Source organism: Ciconia boyciana, chromosome 15 (genome assembly GCF_034638445.1).
Source record: "Ciconia boyciana chromosome 15, ASM3463844v1, whole genome shotgun sequence".
In the NCBI taxonomy this organism is placed as follows: domain Eukaryota; kingdom Metazoa; phylum Chordata; class Aves; order Ciconiiformes; family Ciconiidae; genus Ciconia; species Ciconia boyciana.
Genome location: NC_132948.1, coordinates 15,362,494 through 15,379,521, shown reverse-complemented (window position 1 = coordinate 15,379,521; position 17,028 = coordinate 15,362,494). Strand labels below are relative to the sequence as shown.

The following is a 17,028-nucleotide window of genomic DNA, read 5'->3' as shown; positions in this document are numbered from 1 at the left end:
GAATAACAAAGCTGTTTTAGGCAGAACAAAAAGTAGACGCAGGAAATAGAAGGAAGAGTCTGAATGGCCACCAAATCCAGTATTCACAGCCCCTTGCAGCAGGCTGTTTTTTTGAAGCCTCCTAAAAAACGTTTTAAATGAGTCTCAAGTTACTTTAACTTCCCATATGTATTGAAACTAATGAAAAAATAAAAGATCAGTAAAAACTAACACCATTAAGTTTTAAGCCTATGGACAGTTTTCCTTTTCTTCTTCCCACCGACTTAACCCTACTGAAGGTACGCAGACCTATCACCTGAAGATTTTTAATGAGTATCAAGCATAGAAGCTAAATAATCTTTGATCACAGTGATGAGTCTGTACTTTGAGAAACAGAGTGACAGCAAAGAGCAATAAATTACATTTAATGTGCATGCATTTTACCAATTTTAACATAATGGAGATTAAGAGATTTGTGTAATTTGTCTACTTATTCGTCAGATAACTTTTAAATAACAACTCTGTACCTGAAAACAAAAATATATTTTAGCTTTATCTGTATCAAGGTTGATATATGTAGGTAATAACTACAATCTGTTATTGTGTTTCAAAAGCAATAGTACAAATAATGATGATAATATACTCACCTAGCAATTTTCATCAGTAGATCTCAAAAGACCTTGCGAAGGTCAATGCTATCATCCCATTGTTGCGATGGAGAAAGAAAGTATTGAGATGAATTTGCTCAATGTCATCTGACAGACCAGTGGTAAAGCTAACAATCTGCATCCAGGATGAAAGCTTTTGCCTTGCAAGCCACGTTACACACTCATATACCCCTGGGAGTTCTTTTCATTAGTGTTCCGTATCTTGTGTGTACTGTGTTTATCAGTGTTCGAACCTAGAAGAGCAGTCAAGGCTTTTCTGGTCTTCCCTTAGAGGCTTCATCATAAAGTGTTTTTAATTTACAGGCTCCACTGAAATCCTCTATTGCCACCTGTGAAAAAAAGTCAGAAATGAAGTTTGAAACTTGTTTGAAAAACCCACGAGGAAGTTCGTATTTCAGTATGAAAGGACAAAAAGGTGGCACAGCTCCAATCCCAGCCTAAATCTGCAGATCTAAGTAAAGTTACTAAATGTTTAATTATCAGTTCTGATCATGCTGCGCTTAATAACTGAAAGCAAATCTGACTTTGTTACCTGTGTTTTCCTCAGTCTTCAGGAAAGCTGCCCTGCCCTGAATTTGTACCATTGCAAGCTCAGGGCTCAATAACTTTGGGGCCTTTCTGGTAGCGGAGTCTCTCCTGAAGGTAGTCACGCTAACACACATCCCACACGGTGACTGTGTGCTACCAACGGGCAAGTAGCTACATCCAAACTCACTAAGACTGTCAACAACCCACGTCTGGGTGTATGAGTCCTCGGAGGTATGAGCCCTTTGAAGCTCAGATCAGGCCTTTAATGTTAATACCTTGAAACAAAATATCCTGGAAACAGGCAGAGGCGGCCAAGCAGCAGCCCATGCAATACCAGAGACGACTTCTCCAATCCACTGTGGCGGACATGGATACAGGGCTGTGTTGAAGGTGCCGTGCCTCTAGCACGCAGTACCGCCTCCTCTCGAAACGGCCCAGGCCCAGGCCCAGGCCCCGGCCCTCCTCACGCCGTGGCGGGCAGCAGGAGCCCACGGCTCCTCTCATGGCGCCCCGCGACGCCCGGGCCCGCGGGGGAAAGGGAGAGGGCGGTGCCCGCCAGGCACCTGTGTGCGAGCCAGCCAATGGCGGCTTGAGGAGGAGAGGCGGGGGATCCCTCCCCCAATAGCGCGCGGGGGGGCGGGGCGCCCGGAGCCAATAGGGGCGGGCGTTGTTTTGAACTGGCTGCGCTGCCGGAAGCCGGCCGGGGGGGATGCGCTGGTGTCCGCGGCGAGTGCTGGTGAGTGCGGAGCGGTCGCTGTTCGTCTCCCGGGGCTCTCTCCCGGTGGGGGCCGCGGCCCTGAGCGGGCTGGCGGGGTCGTGCAGCCCGGGCCCCTTCTCCCGCGCGGTCCTGGCGCAGTGACCTCGGGCGGGCGCCCCTCCTGGTTCGCGCTGGCGTGGGAGGGGTGCGGGCCAGGCTCAGAAATAGCCTTGAGTCGCTTCAGCTGGCACGAGTGGGGAGCCCGGGCCTCCGGCGCTGCCTGGCTGGGAGCTATGGGGCTCCCCTTTTGGGGAGGGGGTGCCTCAGGCGGCGGCGGGCCGGCCGGCCCCTCCTGGCCGGCAGCGGTGAGCGCCTCCCCTCAGGGCCTGTGGCGCGAAGGAAGCCGCCGCTCCTGAGCGGCTTTTGTGCCGGGAACTTTTTGTCCTAGATTTACGCCGCAGCAGTGACTGGAGTATTTTAAGGCGTTGAAGCAACGCTTGTTTTCTTTGGTTACGTGATGGTATTTAATTCTGGCGCTCGTGGTGGCTGCCTGGTACTTCTGTTGCATGCAAGAGTTTGAATATGCGGTGACCCTTTGATGGTGGCATGTCAAGAAGTGGTTAGAGGAAGACACTGAACGCTATTGATGTTTCAGTTTGTAGGTATTGAAAACACTGGGGTTTTTTTGAGAGATTTCTTTTGTGATGATATGAGGCCAAGAGGGCACAGGCTGCCCCGAGGCATGCTTGATTACTAGCTCGCTCTCCACTGTGTATCATGCTGTTCTTAAAATTCAAAATATGTAGCAGAAACTTGACTCTTTTTCAGTTAAATTCAATAACTTTTTTTAGTTGAATTGTTTTCAGGCTTCCCATAGTTGTTATCAGCAGTTTGACTTACTAGAATCTCTGTATAGCCAGGATCAATTATCTCAGCTCTAACTAAACCCACTTGCCGTCCTTAAAAATTTTCCTTAAAAATACTCGGTTAATATTTCAAATGAAGTGGCTAAAAGTCGGGCTAGTATTTTTCTCTGTAATTGTTTTGGTATGGTTAGCAGTGCTTCGGTGCAGTTGTGCACCTCTCCTGTTAACCACTTGCGCTTGTTCCAGGCTCAGTAAGAGGATGTCTGCGCTCGCAGCAGCCATGTTCTTGAAAGTGGAAACAGCCAGGCATGTAACATACCTGCAGTAAAGCAGGTAGGCCCAGACACTGGTGTTGCTCTTGTGAGAGCGATTCCACGTGAACCTGCTGAATGCTGATAGTGAGCAGCCAAATGACTGTTATAGATGTGCTTTTTTAAAAAGTGCATTAAAATTACAATTAAATAAATAACTTTGTTAACAGCACAACTAACAAAATTCTGTTGTCCTTGCCTTATGTCTCCTAGAACAATTATTTGGACTCAAAGCAATAAGCTTTGATTGGTTCTTCTTGTGTTGCAATGTTCATTTTGTGTCTGCTATCTTGAAAGAAATGAATGTGTTTTTTTTTTTCTTAAGTAAGCATACTTACAGGTCTTCTTTCATCTATTTAACTGCTGTGGGTTTGTGGTTTTGGGTTTTTTTTTTCCCTTGGTCCCTTCTCCCCCGTCCCCCCCCAAGTTTGTAGGATGTCTATCACCCCACGGCCCTTTTTAAGTTTTCTTCAGGGTAGGTAGTAAGCTCAGAGTTACTGTAGATAAGATGGGAAGGGTGGGAATAAAAACACGCTTATGTAAGTGATGATTGCAGCCCTTCCTGCAGTCACAGGAAGTTAAGCTTAAGAATATAAACCAGAAATACAGGGTCAGGTCAAAGGTCCATATAGACTGGTATTCTTTCTCTGGGAGGGTCTAGAGGAACATCTCTAGGGAAGAACATAAGAACAGAGCAAGTATATATGAGTCTTCTAGTAAGTATTTCCTCCAGCTACTTGTAACATATACTTTCTATGAATAAGAAATGGAAAACAGATTTTCTTGCCCAACAATGGATTCGTAGCTGCTTCCTCACCGAAGAAAACCTTAGCATTGTGAAAGCTAAAAATAACAGTCTTTGCCTGAAAGGAGGAAGAAGTGTATCAAAAGGCTCTGTGTCTGTAGAACTGTGGCAGAGGAGAACAATTGCTAGTGCTCTTGAGAAACGGGGGGAAAGGCTGTCTTACTCCATCTCTTGCAAATGGTTTTAAAACATGGTGTGCTGAAAGGTGATGTTTACTGGCCTTTGTTTCTCTTGGGAGCTGTACAGTGGACTTAATCTAGTAAGATGCCAGGCAGAGAAAATGGGGAGCTGAAAATAAAATTAGCTTATTAAACTTGGAAATGGCATGCGCCTTACGTTATTTTCTGTGGTTTTATGTGTTCTGCTTTGTGTTGCTGTCTCTTGCAATGAAGACTGACGCTTCACCTTGGTTGGACGCTTAACCCTCGGTTAGTTACAAGTTGTCTTTATATGGAGCAACCTGAAAGGCATCAGATTATGGATCCATCTGTTTCCTCTCATCTTTATCTTTAATGATTAATATTACTACACAGGAGCATGTGCTACACAAGGGAAGTGCAAAAGCAAATCAGTAAAATGTTTTTAAAAATGCAGCTGTGAGACACTTTTCTGGGGGGAAAAAAAAAGTAGATTACTTTTAAAAATGAATCCAGCATCTCTTATTTGGCTTTATTTTAAAGTTCAGTATGAAAAAAAATCTCATTCCACTACAGAAAGAAAATGCATCCAATTTTACTCTTTTATGGGTATCTGAGGAGTGTAGTGCTCGGTGTCCTTTGGACAAATTCAAAAGAAACAGTAAAATAGTTTTAAACTCTGCTGACCACGAGTTACTGTTGTGATACATAAAACTATCAGAATCCAGTGACTAATGATCTTTAGCTGTCTCTTAGACTGCACCTAAACAACAGTTTTGGATCAGTTCAGAAGCAATTGAGATCGCTGTGGTAACTGACAGATGTTATTTATGATGCTTCATTTGCGAAAACAACTTACATAACAAATGGCTTCATTTTTCAAAGGCTGCTACTGGGAGTTCTTAAGGGTAAAATGGGTTTATGCCAAATTGTGAACTGATTGCTTCTAATCAACCAAATGATGGTAGAACCCTATGAAAAGAACATACACAATCTATCATGTTTTGGTCTCTCGATAGTCCCTCTAAATGCTACCTTCTGCTGGCATGTATCCACTGAGGCTTTTAACAGGGCGTTAAAATGAGCAAAACAACACACTGTACTGTCTAACAGAGTACGGTAGCACAGAATAAGAATGTTAGTTACTGTAATGTCATTTCCAAATCAGCAGTGCCATTTGGAGCAGAAAGCTTAATTACAGGATGTTTGTAATTCTTGTCAAGCTGGTTTGTGTGTATTAGGCATAAGTTAGACAGCAAACTAGGAACGTATTACAGAAATAGGATATTGTTGCTATCATTTCATCCTTGATAAGTGTTGTCTTATTCACTAAGAATAATCAAACTAGATTTTATAAAAGCTAATTATCCAGAGAGCAGTAAGTCTTCACTGTCTCTACCTTACAGTAAGTTGTTTCCCCCCCCCCATTCTGCAGACCTTGTGTTGCACAGCATGCATGTTCTGGCTTGTATTGTCTTCAAAAAAGAAAACCAGAAGGCATGTGTTATGCCACAACTTTAGCTTTTTTTATTTGAACTCTTTTTTTTTTTAACGAAGCCACCTCCTGTGTCTCTAAGGATAGTTCTGAAGACACATTTTCTGCTGAGATGGAGCTAGAAAGTCAGTTTTTGATCAAGCTTTGGACTTGCTGTAGGATCAAGTTACAAGTGTAGAAGCCAGTGCTGACCTAATCTTTTTCATCATCTTCTCTCCTTGATCTGTGGGAGACTATAGCTGAATGACGAGAAGGCTATGAGTTGAGCACATCTGCTTTGTAATGGCAGCTCTGTGCAATATACTTCTCATCCCCATAGTTGCAGCACCCTCTTTTATGTGAATATGAGCTTCAAAGAATGACACCTGTATTAAAATTTTTTGATTAAATGTTTCTGTACTTGTCATGTCTGTGACAGCCTCTCTTCAGTTTTTTTCCTCTTGATGTTTGTTAATTGTCTCAAATTTCAGAAGATCCAAATTTGACTCTGACTTACAATATGTTTTTATGTAAGAATTTTAAGGCTAACATCCAGGCCTGGGTATAAAAACAAAGTGCAAAGGCAAAGTCAGCTTTGCAAAGTGCAACTGTTGCAAAGGCAATGTCAGCTTTGATCAAAGAAAGTACCAAAATACATTGGTTGCCTCCTTTCCCAATTAAGTATCACTGCTATTTTAAGGGGTAGCTCTGTTTTAGCTGGCTTAAACACTTCTGTCTGAATAACAAAAAAAGGTTGGACTGTTTATGTAGGACCTATACTTATGCTTGTTTCGGGGCCAGCAGGTGGAGCCCAAGATAATACTGTTTTGGTATTTGGAGTTACTAAAAGCACAAATGTCACTTAAAGAGCCGTAATGACATCAAGCAGAGTTGATGGGGTGACACAACGATACTTCTGTCAAATTGGTAGTATCAAATAATAATGAATATGGATTCTAGAAAGGCATCAAAGTGTTGAAAATATTTGTCCCTCTAGATAATTGTGGCCAGTGTTACAAACTTATTCTGCTGCTGTTTTCTGAGTGGCAGTTTTTGTGTAAGCTTTATGTTGACCAGTAACTTTGTGCAAACAGCTGGGCTGAATTGATTATTTGAAGGGAACTCAATAAATCAGCTAATGGAGCCTGAAACCTGTTTATTAAAATAGTAGTCTTATGAGTGATTAATTGTCAACAGTTTTTTATTGAGTAATCCATTTAATTATCTGGCAGGACACCTAATGAATACTGGGAGCCATATCTCCATAGTCAGCAAGAGTAGTCAGTGACAGTTCCCCATTAAAATTGTATTTTATATCCCTGCTTTCACCAAGTGTGCCTCTTTGCACTTTGTCAAAAAAAAAAAGTTTTAAGGATTACCTGCCATATTCATGCTGATGCTGTAAATGGGTACCTCAACTGTAGATTTGAAGGGGATCTCTTCTGAGCAATGAGTGTTGTTTCTGAAATATTAAGCCATGCCAGACTGTTTATACATGTCAATCTTGATGCTCACACTGAGGACAAGGCAAAAAGAATGAAGCTATTGTATTTCTGTCTATGTGAAGTAGGGACCAGTAAACAATAGCATACAGTATTATTCTAGTGTATTGCTTGCTCTGTGAACCACTCAATGCATTTTATTTAATACGTTTTATGGACATAAGTTCATTTCTGATGGGCAGCCAGTAATATATCCTTGGTAGTAGAAGCTGTAGGCCTTTACCTTCTGAAGGACACGCGAAGTTGTAATTACAATGGAACTGCTTATTAAACTGAATTGTAAATCACTATCTTATTTTTATAACAAGTTGCTCAACAAACAGGCAAGAAATCACTCAATCTAGATTTATTTTTTCATATAGCTTTTTGGTATACTTCTTAAAGACAAACTGAAGCTCTTTGAGATTATCTGTCTTTTATTTTTAACAAACATAATCTGTCCTTTTTTTTTTTTGTGGGATTCCAAGGAAGATTTTGCAACATCAATTCTCAGAGCCATGGTTAGGATCAGTCTTGTGCTGCTGCTTCTTTGCAAAGACTTTTCCGTTACTAATTCAGATCCTTTTGGCATCATCAATGTGTCACGTGAGCTACTGGCTAGTGCTTGGCTCTGGTGGCTTTCTGGTTCAGAGACAAAAAGTTTACTTCCCCTGTAGGCTGCAGATTGGGGAGAAAAGGGAAAGATAAGATGAAACAAAGATTTGAACTGTAGAATTGAAATCTGCATAATTGAAATCACTAGCATGTGATAAACTTTCTTTTTTTGGTAGAAGTGCAACTAGCAGTAGCAGATCTGATAATGTATGTTAGAGTTTGCGTGTTCAAAAATGTGACTAACGTGAAAGAGTGCCTCTTTAATATGCTATTACCAGATTTAGCTTTCCTAACTGCTAATGTTAAATATATTTAAGAGAAAACTCATTGCTTTTCCTGTTTGGTGCTGCAGCTTATTTGCATCTTTACAGTGTGGCTTACAAACACGGCCCACAACTCTTGTGGAGATATTGGGGGACAGGGAGCAGTTGTCTGCAGAGGTCCTCATCTACAGAACTTGGAATAGGAAGGAGGACGCCTTGCCCAGCATTGAGCCTGGTGCAGCACAGTTGTTGTTCATTGACATTATTCCTCCTGCTCCCAATTTCATGTTCAGTCAAGTTGTTGTCAAGGACAGAGTGCCGTTTCCATTGACTTGTGGAGCTGTCTGAGAAGATTGCTTGAGGAACAGAACAGCAGCAATCAGTCAGCTAAAATAAACCTTTGTTCTTAGTTTGACATTTATTGCAATGTTCTAACTGTAACGTTGGGAGCGGGGGTTGAAAGGTCTCATCTGTCCTAATTTGAGTCTCTCATCAGTAATGACTTCAGCAAAAAGATTCCCTTTTTGAAGGCAGAGGGAGGAACCTCTTGTTTGGTTTCTGTGTAGCCTGTGCACTAAGTTACATCAACGATAACCGCTGTGAGATTTACGTCGTTCGGGAAAGAGGGGTAACTGTTATTTGCCTCAACCTTGCTGGAGGCTTATGTTACACAGTACTGTGTGTCCTTGAGAGGATTATGTGGGAGCCCAGTCTTCTAATGGGGAAAATCTGCCAGACTTGACGATACCCCAAGTTCCTACAGGTAGCCAATGTAGTTCATCCGCTAGGCTGGTTGGATTGCCAAGGGCGTGGTAGGGACCTGTTTGGAAGGTGCTGTAGAATAAATAGAAGTGAATAATCTTCATGACTATGTTCTGGCTGCACAATAAGCATGCTGAAGAACCCAAGTCATGAAGAAACCAATCTTCCATGTTCTTCTGGGGACAGAAAAATTACCAAGCAGAAAAATAAATGTCCAATAACAAAAGCAAGTATCTAGAGGCAGAGTATGTTTGGAGGCGAGAGAAGGACATAAAGCAAGGCAAGAAGATTCTGGACTGAGACAAGACAAGGTTAAAAGAAAGGTAGCTGGTGCAGAATAAAGAATGACATAATGTTCCAGAGGATAAATCATGAATAGGAAGCTCTACAATTTAAATTCCTTCTGGTAGAACAAATGGTATCCTGAATAAAGAAACTGAGGTAGGGTGTGGCATATAGATACCGCCTGCATATCTGGACAGAATCAGAAATTTAAAGTAAAAAAAAAAGTATAAAAGGTTTCAGAAGTACCTAGAGTTGTTTTATGTGTCAATTGCATTATCTGGAAATGGCACTGTGCTCTAGTTCATAAGCTGTCTGTTGCTCTAGGAAAGTTGTGCTCTGTGATTTGAACTGTGACTGTAACTTTGTTTTGCTTCAGTCTCTTCTTAAGAGTTGGAGTGGAAGGTGTGAACAAGTCAGTGTTATTCATGCTTAGTGACATAAAGCAGCTGGGATACAAGATCCTGAGTTTTGTGAAAAGCTAACAAGATCTGTATGTAGGAGATCAAAGTCTTCCAGAACTGGTAGTTCAGTTGTACAAGTCCAGTATGATTGCAGCCTATTGAAAATTCAGCAATAGGACTCTGAGAAGGGTGATAACACCTTCTTAAGACTGATTAGACTTTCTAAATAAAGCTGGCTATGGGTCTTTTTAAACACCTGGCTAGTAAATCAGTTATCCAAAATTCAAGTCCGTATCTTTAATTTCTGATTAATTTCTAAACTGGTTATTTTGGGATTGACTTGTTAGAGGCAAAGAAAGCTTACAGTGTGATTTAATTCTGTTTTCTCTGATGCTTTATTGTGTAACCTGTTAAACAGAAAATAGTTTGGATAGCTAGGCTATTGCTGCTCTTAGCTAGTAGACTATGAAGTCCTCTTGAGGGGAATTCCTTTTGTCACAGAACAGAATTTTAAATACTTGAGATATACATACACACACTCTCTTGCACTAATTTTCTTTTGCCTTGGCAAGCATGTCAGGAGTGTTGCACCTCTTTTTGAGTTATTTTATTTCCTGCAACAGGAGAGTCTCTTTGCAGAATATTAGATTGCAAGACTGAACTTGTGCCGTGGCAGTGACAGTAGGCTAGTTGTGGTGCTGAACTGTGACTTAACAGGAGCCAGCAGCTACTGGCAAGCTGTTAATTAAAAAGATCTATATAAATGCTGCACTTGTAGCACTACTTCTGGTAATATGAAAGGTAGTCAAGATTATCCATTTCCCGGTATCTCTTAAGGTAAATGATGTGGAAGTTAAAGAGCAAGAGACACACTTTTTACATATGTGGAAGTATGGTTAAAAAAAAAATCCTACTTTTTGTACAGGAGTTGATTCAGTCACTGGGTTGCTCAGATGGTCTTAGAGTTGTGGTATTGAATTCTGCCTGTCCTCTTCCCCTCTTCACCTGCCTTAAACTTTTGTATGGAAGAAACTCTCGGTAGCAGTAGAACAGGGTTATGTGTGGTTGGTTGGTAACATTCTGATAATTGTTTTAGCAGCCACAAAAAGTAAGGATCGAGCTGTGGTTTTATCAGAAAAATTTTCATTGGGGCAACACAAAATGTTTGAAAGCTGTTATGTGGTTTTGAAATAGAAAGCACATTCGTCATGCCATCTGAGCATGGCCAGAATTTCAAACATACCACAAGTGCTGGAAGCTATTAATGAAAATGTACTCTCTGGTCCAGTGTATTTTTGTTTGTACCAGATGTTTTTCCTGATGATAAACAGTAAGACTTTCTCCTGGACTTTAATAGCTTGGGCTAAAATATACTTTATTTACAGGTTTGGGAGTGTCTTTGATCAGGCTTTTTCCAGCTTCTGCAACAGTTTAAGTCTTATTTTCTCCTTTATTCTAACACAAGCATTTTGCTTTACTTAAGACAGGGGGGGGAAAGTAGTGGTACTTTATTGGTAATGAGCAGAAAATTACATAATAGACTCTTAATGTATTGCTAGTGCTCTAGACTTTTTCAGTATTCTTCTGATGCTTGTTTCTTTCCTAAAAATCTGAATTGGCCAAGCATGACTTGAAACAACCACCATAAGAATTTTGGTAGTAAACCATTCATTGAAACAAATCTATTTTGGAAGTCCTGTTTGTTTTATTTATTTATTTTTATTGAGAGCTATTAGTGAGAACATAGCAATCTTTAAGCTTCAGCATAGAAGCAAGGTTATCTCTTTATAATTTGCAGTATAATATATAATCTTTATTTACTTTCTAGGCTTTTACAGAATGACCTTGCACTAAGCCTTTGTGGAAGAAGCAAGATTTAAACATCAGTTCTTCAATGTGCATCCTTCTATTCAAATTCGACCCCCGGCCGGTTTCAAAAAATGCATACAGGTAAAGATGGTTCTAGTTAAAACAGACTTGTTTCTGTAATTTTTTTATACAATTTCTTTTTGTAGCCAATGTTTTAATTAGAAACTCAAGTCAGTATTAGGTGTTCAGTTATGCTTTTGTTATGTTTAACTTCATGACTTTTCCTGTTGGAGGACTTACTGTAACCTTCTGAGAACCCTTTGTTTTTAGACTGTGTCACAAGACTTGGGCTTTGTAATCATGGACCTTTTGCTGGTAGTCTATCATGTGGTGTAGGATAAATCCTTTAAATATTGCAAGCCAGAGTTTGAAGGCCCTGCCTTCTACTTTATCATTTAAACTAAGGGGAATTGTGTTTGTTGGGGCATCACAGCTGTAGCAGTGAGGTTCAGGAAAAGATGCAGTTTCTTTCGGTAGGGTAGATATGTTTAGGGCTTTCAGTTTGAAAGCAACAATTTGAATTTAGCCTGGAAAGTAATGGGCAGACAGTAGAGCAGAAGTATTGCAGTTATTGACCACTCTGTGTATTAATTTTTCCTCTATTAATATGTGCTGGTCCAGTCTTGTAAGCCAAGAGAGTAATACACTATGAATCCAAAAGGTACTAATACCGAAACTTAACTGCTTAGGTAGCTTCTGGTTAACTCTGAATTGCCACTTTGTCCTGTTTCCTCTCAAGGACAGGACCCTCTTTTTCATTGTGTAGTTCACTGCTCTGTTCCATGTTACCTCATGGCTACCACTGCTCGCTCTTCCACTGTGGTTTTAACAGAACTGGCTAGCTTGTGTATAGCTGCAGTTGCTTTTTAAAATATGGATAGACGAGGTCAAGATTATTTATGCCTATCAGTTTGCTTTTGGGACAAGGTGTATTTAAAGATCTTCAGTTGCTGTTTCTCCTAAAATTAAGTACTTAAAATTTCAGAAAGTGCTGGAAATCAAATCCCACTGCTTCCAAACTGATTATATTCCTGTATCAATGTAAAACAAATAGTGCCATGAACTGGAGAATAAGGAACTTTCAGTAAGTGTCTTAGCCTTCCCCTGTCCCCAAATCTGCTTGCAATTAAAATTTTCTGTAATAAACTAACAGTCATGTTAAAATTCTATGTAATTAAAATTTTAAATGAATTAAAATTCTAGGTAATAAAGTAACAGTCATGGGTATGAGATCTTTAGCCAAAAGCTTAAGACAAAACAAGCATCCATGCTTCTGCATAAGTTTTACTGGGTGTGTCGATGTCATACAGTGAGTTTCCCAAACATTAAACTTTATGTAATAATTTTCTCTCTCATTACAGCCCTTAATTTTAAAAGTTCATATCCAACATGAGTCTCTTTGAGTACATTCAGTATGTAATAGAAAGATAGCACTTCAGGCCAGTAAGACTGTAGAGTTCTATTGCTTTCTGTATTTATATATACTGTATAGGTTCCATATTACTTTGTGGGATATGAGTATTGGTATTAATCCAGAAACTGCCAGTCAGTATGCTCAGTAAATCATTGTGCCTTTCATTGACTTGTTTTTCTGCCCTTTTGTATTGAGAAGCAGATGCCATTCTATAGAAAGAAAGGAAATGAGAACTGAAACTTCAATTGTCCATAGAGTGCATTCCTTTCTGCATCTGGAATCTGCCTAAAAAAGGGGGTTTGTTTATGATGTGGCTGGTGTTGAGTTAATATATCCATTTATTTAGTCTGATTTTCTTTGTGTTGCTAGTTAGCAAAAGACAGATTCATCAATTTGATGCCTCTTGGGAAAATCCTTTGGATGTAAACTGTAGTTGTTTGCCAAGTGAACTTTCTGCCATGATCAATATTTAAAAGTAAAACTTATAGTAGTCTGCTTGCTATAAAAAATTGCATCAAGATGGAAATTATTGATTTGTAGCAGAAAACAATTTGCTATCAGTGTCAAAATAGGAAAACACTTTTGAGATGTTTTGGCCCAAATTCAGGAATATTTCATTGTATTTAACTTTCTTGGTATATTTTGTTAAGCAATGTCTTGCTCTATAACTCTGAGATAAATTACTCTGAGCCATCTGTTTTGGTGATAAGTGCCAGGCCGTAGTGTTCTTGGTGTCAGATTTTAACATCAGATACGTAACTTTATTCCCCTTTTTTTTCCTTAACACCCCATAACTAATGTTTTTGCTTGTCTTTATTTGGAAGAATGTTGACTTTCTTCTTAAATTGTTCCTAAGGTTTTTTCACCTTTGCCTCAGCTTTCTGAAGGACATAGGTCTGAGTATCAGTTGGGAATGGTACCCAGCCCTCCTTCTTTGAACAGTATTATAGCCATTAGACCAAGTTAGACCTCTGTACTAGTCTCTTGCTAAGCATAACTTTTCCTGACAACTCATGTGTGTTACACTGTGCTATAGCTCTGTTTATTCCACCATGAGGTCTTGGAACAGTTTTCCCAGCTAAAAGGGGATTCCTATACCTGCAGATATACTAATTTGTCTGTCCACGTTAAAACAGGCATCTACAATTACTTTTCTAACTATCTTCTACTTTGCAGCTCTAACTAAAAGAAAGTGTCTAAAATAGGCATTACAAGTTGAAAAGACAAACTGCATATCATTGGCCATTTTCTTGTAGGCAGTAAACTTTCTCAAACTAAAACATGTTCTCCATAACAGGAAAATTTTCCATCTTTGGTTTCTAGACCAGTACATTGGCCAATTTTCATGAGCACCTAATTAAGCAAAAAGCTTACAGTTCACCATTGTGATACACTAATGAATCTCGATCTTCCTGTACCTTTGCAACTTGCTGTTCTACCCTTTTTCCTCTGTGTTCTCTCTACAGGCCTATTTGTAGTCAAGTTTAGTGCATTGGAACAAACGCTTTACTGTAGTCCATTATTATTGTCAAAGGTAACATGCTGCCTTTACATCTTTCTGAACTGTACTGTGTGAGTCTTACAAATAAATACATGTTTCAAGCTTCAAAGCTATAATCACAGAGTCTTTTTATGGAACTGAATTACATTGTAGGAAATTGCTTTAATGGAATGATTTCTCATGTTTTCATCTCTCTGCCTCAACATTAAAATAAATCTTAATATGTAAATCCTAATACAGTTGAATTATTTCAGCTATAAAAATAGCTGAATAGGCTTTTTGCAATTTGTTAGAAGATGAGGGTCACTTAATATTGCTCCTTTTCAGTATGATTATGTTTCATAAAAGACAAAATGAAGATGTTTTGATTATAGCGATCCTGTATACTAGCTTTGTGTTAAATTTAGGAGTCTGTGTATTAAACTTGAGATGGGGAATATTCAGTCACACCAGAAAGACTTTGCTTATTTTTAGTATTTAAATACTATAAACAAACTGTGGTTTCATGTCAAGAATTCTTGAAAGCAAAATATAATTGGAGCTTCAGGAAATGAGAAATGCACTTCAGCCAAACTATTTTTTAACAGTAGAGATGTTTGTTTAAATAAAAACCTGTAAAAGGAGGATGCATGCTGTAAATGGAGGATATTCAAGCAAGATGACAGAAATTGGTAAACCAGCTGAAAGCCTCTAGATTGAAGACTAGAATCAGCTAGAAGAAGAGAAATAATGCAAGTCTGAGAGGAATTATATTATGATTATTTGGCATTGGAAAGATAAAAATGTACATAAGCTGTGCTTTCCAACAGATGTTATCTTTGGGCAAAATACTAAGCATCTTCCTTACAGAAAGGATGCCAATGAAGTGTTAGCCTTTTTTATTTTCTCTATAGCTGACTATAATGCTTTATCTGTAGTATTTCTAATGTGCAACTGCCACATCATGATAATGTTTTAAAAGGTTTAACATTGTGTTAATTAAGAGATTAATTTGCAGGAAAGGTCCAGAAACCTGCAGAAAATGTCAGTACATTTGAATGCTGAGTAAAGTAATGAGATTTCATTGGAATTGATTCTTGTGTGTTGTGGCTTAAAAATTAGAATGAAAATTGTATGATCTAACTTCAGTTTACGGTAGCAAACTTGACTTCTGCTGTGTAAATGTAATTGATGTGCAGCTGGTAGGAGGAATCGACAGTGAAAAAGATACTGAAAATCTGCAGGTTTCTGAAAGATGGCGTTTCATTAAAATTAAATATTAAGCAACATAGCTGGAGAGAATGGGGAACACTCAATCTTGCAATTGAAATAAAGGCAAGTCATGTTATGGGTAATAACGAGCAGGACTTTGGAAGCTCTAGCTGTTGGATGACGGCGCGGTGTGGTGGAGTTGTGCGCAAGCGTGTCTGCAGTCACCCGTTGCCCTGAGTCTCCAGCATATGCCCTGCCTAGGGCTACAGTTGGATTTTGCCCTTTACTTGGATCAGCCAAATCCATTACCTGCTCTTCAGGTGAGGATGTTCTACCAATGAAAAACACTTTTTTTGTTTTTTTAATTCTAAAATAAGGATTGAATAAAGACTGGTGGAAGAGCAGCATCAAATGAAAGCTCATCTACAGGTTTGAAAATGGCAGTGTCTGAATGCTGATTCTCAGCATAGAAACCCAGTAACACTTCTAACTCGAGCTTTTATTTATAGATACCCTGCATCTGTTTGATGTTGCAATAAGTCATTAAATTTAGTTTCTGATAATGTCTTCCATTGCTTTTGAATAACAGAAAATGTTAACTTTCTCACTTCCAAAAGATGGATATGCACCGTCAGATTAGCCTAGACTCTTCTCTCTAGCATTGCAGTACTAATGCTGCTAATGAAATGACTGTAGCATACACTCCGTAAGGTATTTGTATGGTCTGTAAGGGAGTACACCAAACAAGTTGCTTTGTTTTAATAACTTCTGCTGGATGAAATGGACAGAGAAACAGTTTTTGATTTTCAAAGCCCAAGAACTGAGACTGTTCTAAATTCCTCTGAACCTGTCTGGCTGTACTGACTCTTGAGTCTTACCTGCTTCACATTCACAGCCTGACTGGCTTGAACTGGTGTTATTGTTGAATTTGACTGGTTTGCACTGCTACCAAGCCTGGAACTTTTGAGGAAGACCTTGTCCTATCTTGTATGTCCGCTGCTGCTTAAATATCATGTTGAACTTGGTCTTTCAAGTCTACAGGTGCCATTTATGGTAATTATCCAAGTACAGAGCAGAGGGAACCAGGCAGAGCTAGTGGAATTTTCTGTCACTGCTGTTTCCTAATAATGTCTGGTGGTGTTTAATATCTGTTTGTCTTCTAAAATTATCAAATTTAGAGCTGCAGCACGCTTTTTGTCAGGAAAGTACTTGGTCTTGTGGAGTGGTGTGTTTATTTCTAAATATAAAAAATGGATTTCATCCAGCAGCATTTTTCAATTGCATATTATTTTTCGTAACTTCTTCCTACCTCCTGGTTGTGTAGCCTCCAGAGCTGCTTGTAGTTTCTCTGCTGCAAGGGCTGGCTCTCATTAAGGATTCAGCTATTTTGTCCTACTGTTCTGGTAGAACTCAGATTATGCAAGCAACTACACACGCAAAAAAACCCACAAAACAAAAAACAGAGGGGGAAAGCCCCACCAAAATACCTTTTGACTGTTACAAAACCCCATGCCTTTTCCCTTTACTTCTCTGCCTCCTTGAGCATGCCATCATTTCTTCAAATGAATTTCAGCGGGGCTGGACCTCTGAGACTATCACAAATTTATCGCTGTTCTGGGTACTTACAGACAAAAGCATCACACTTGTATCTTTGAACCACATAAGTAGAGCTTTAGGTGTCACAGATTAAAAAATACATGAGTACATGATCCTAAGTAATGATCCTGTAAAAACATACTCTCATGCTTCAGATTTTTTTTTATAAGTTACCTATAAATCTG

General features: G+C 39.4%; 1 protein-coding gene across 4 annotated transcripts in view; it reads left to right on the top strand.

Annotated features, from left to right (window-relative positions):
• TANGO2 (transport and golgi organization 2 homolog) overlaps window positions 1-17,028 on the top strand; it is a 42,992-nt gene that overhangs the window by 1,449 nt on the left and 24,515 nt on the right. For 2 of the 4 annotated variants that reach the window (XR_012045204.1, XM_072879723.1), the window contains exons 1-2: window positions 1,841-1,911; window positions 11,101-11,222. Coding sequence is in view for 2 of the 4 variants with exons in the window: in XM_072879723.1 (XP_072735824.1) it covers window positions 11,167-11,222 (56 nt within the window). In the remaining 2 variants the exon portion in view is untranslated. Of the gene's footprint in view, window positions 1-1,840; window positions 1,912-11,100; window positions 11,223-17,028 lie in introns of those variants that run through there. The other 2 variants (XM_072879724.1, XM_072879725.1) reach the window with 1 other exon arrangement.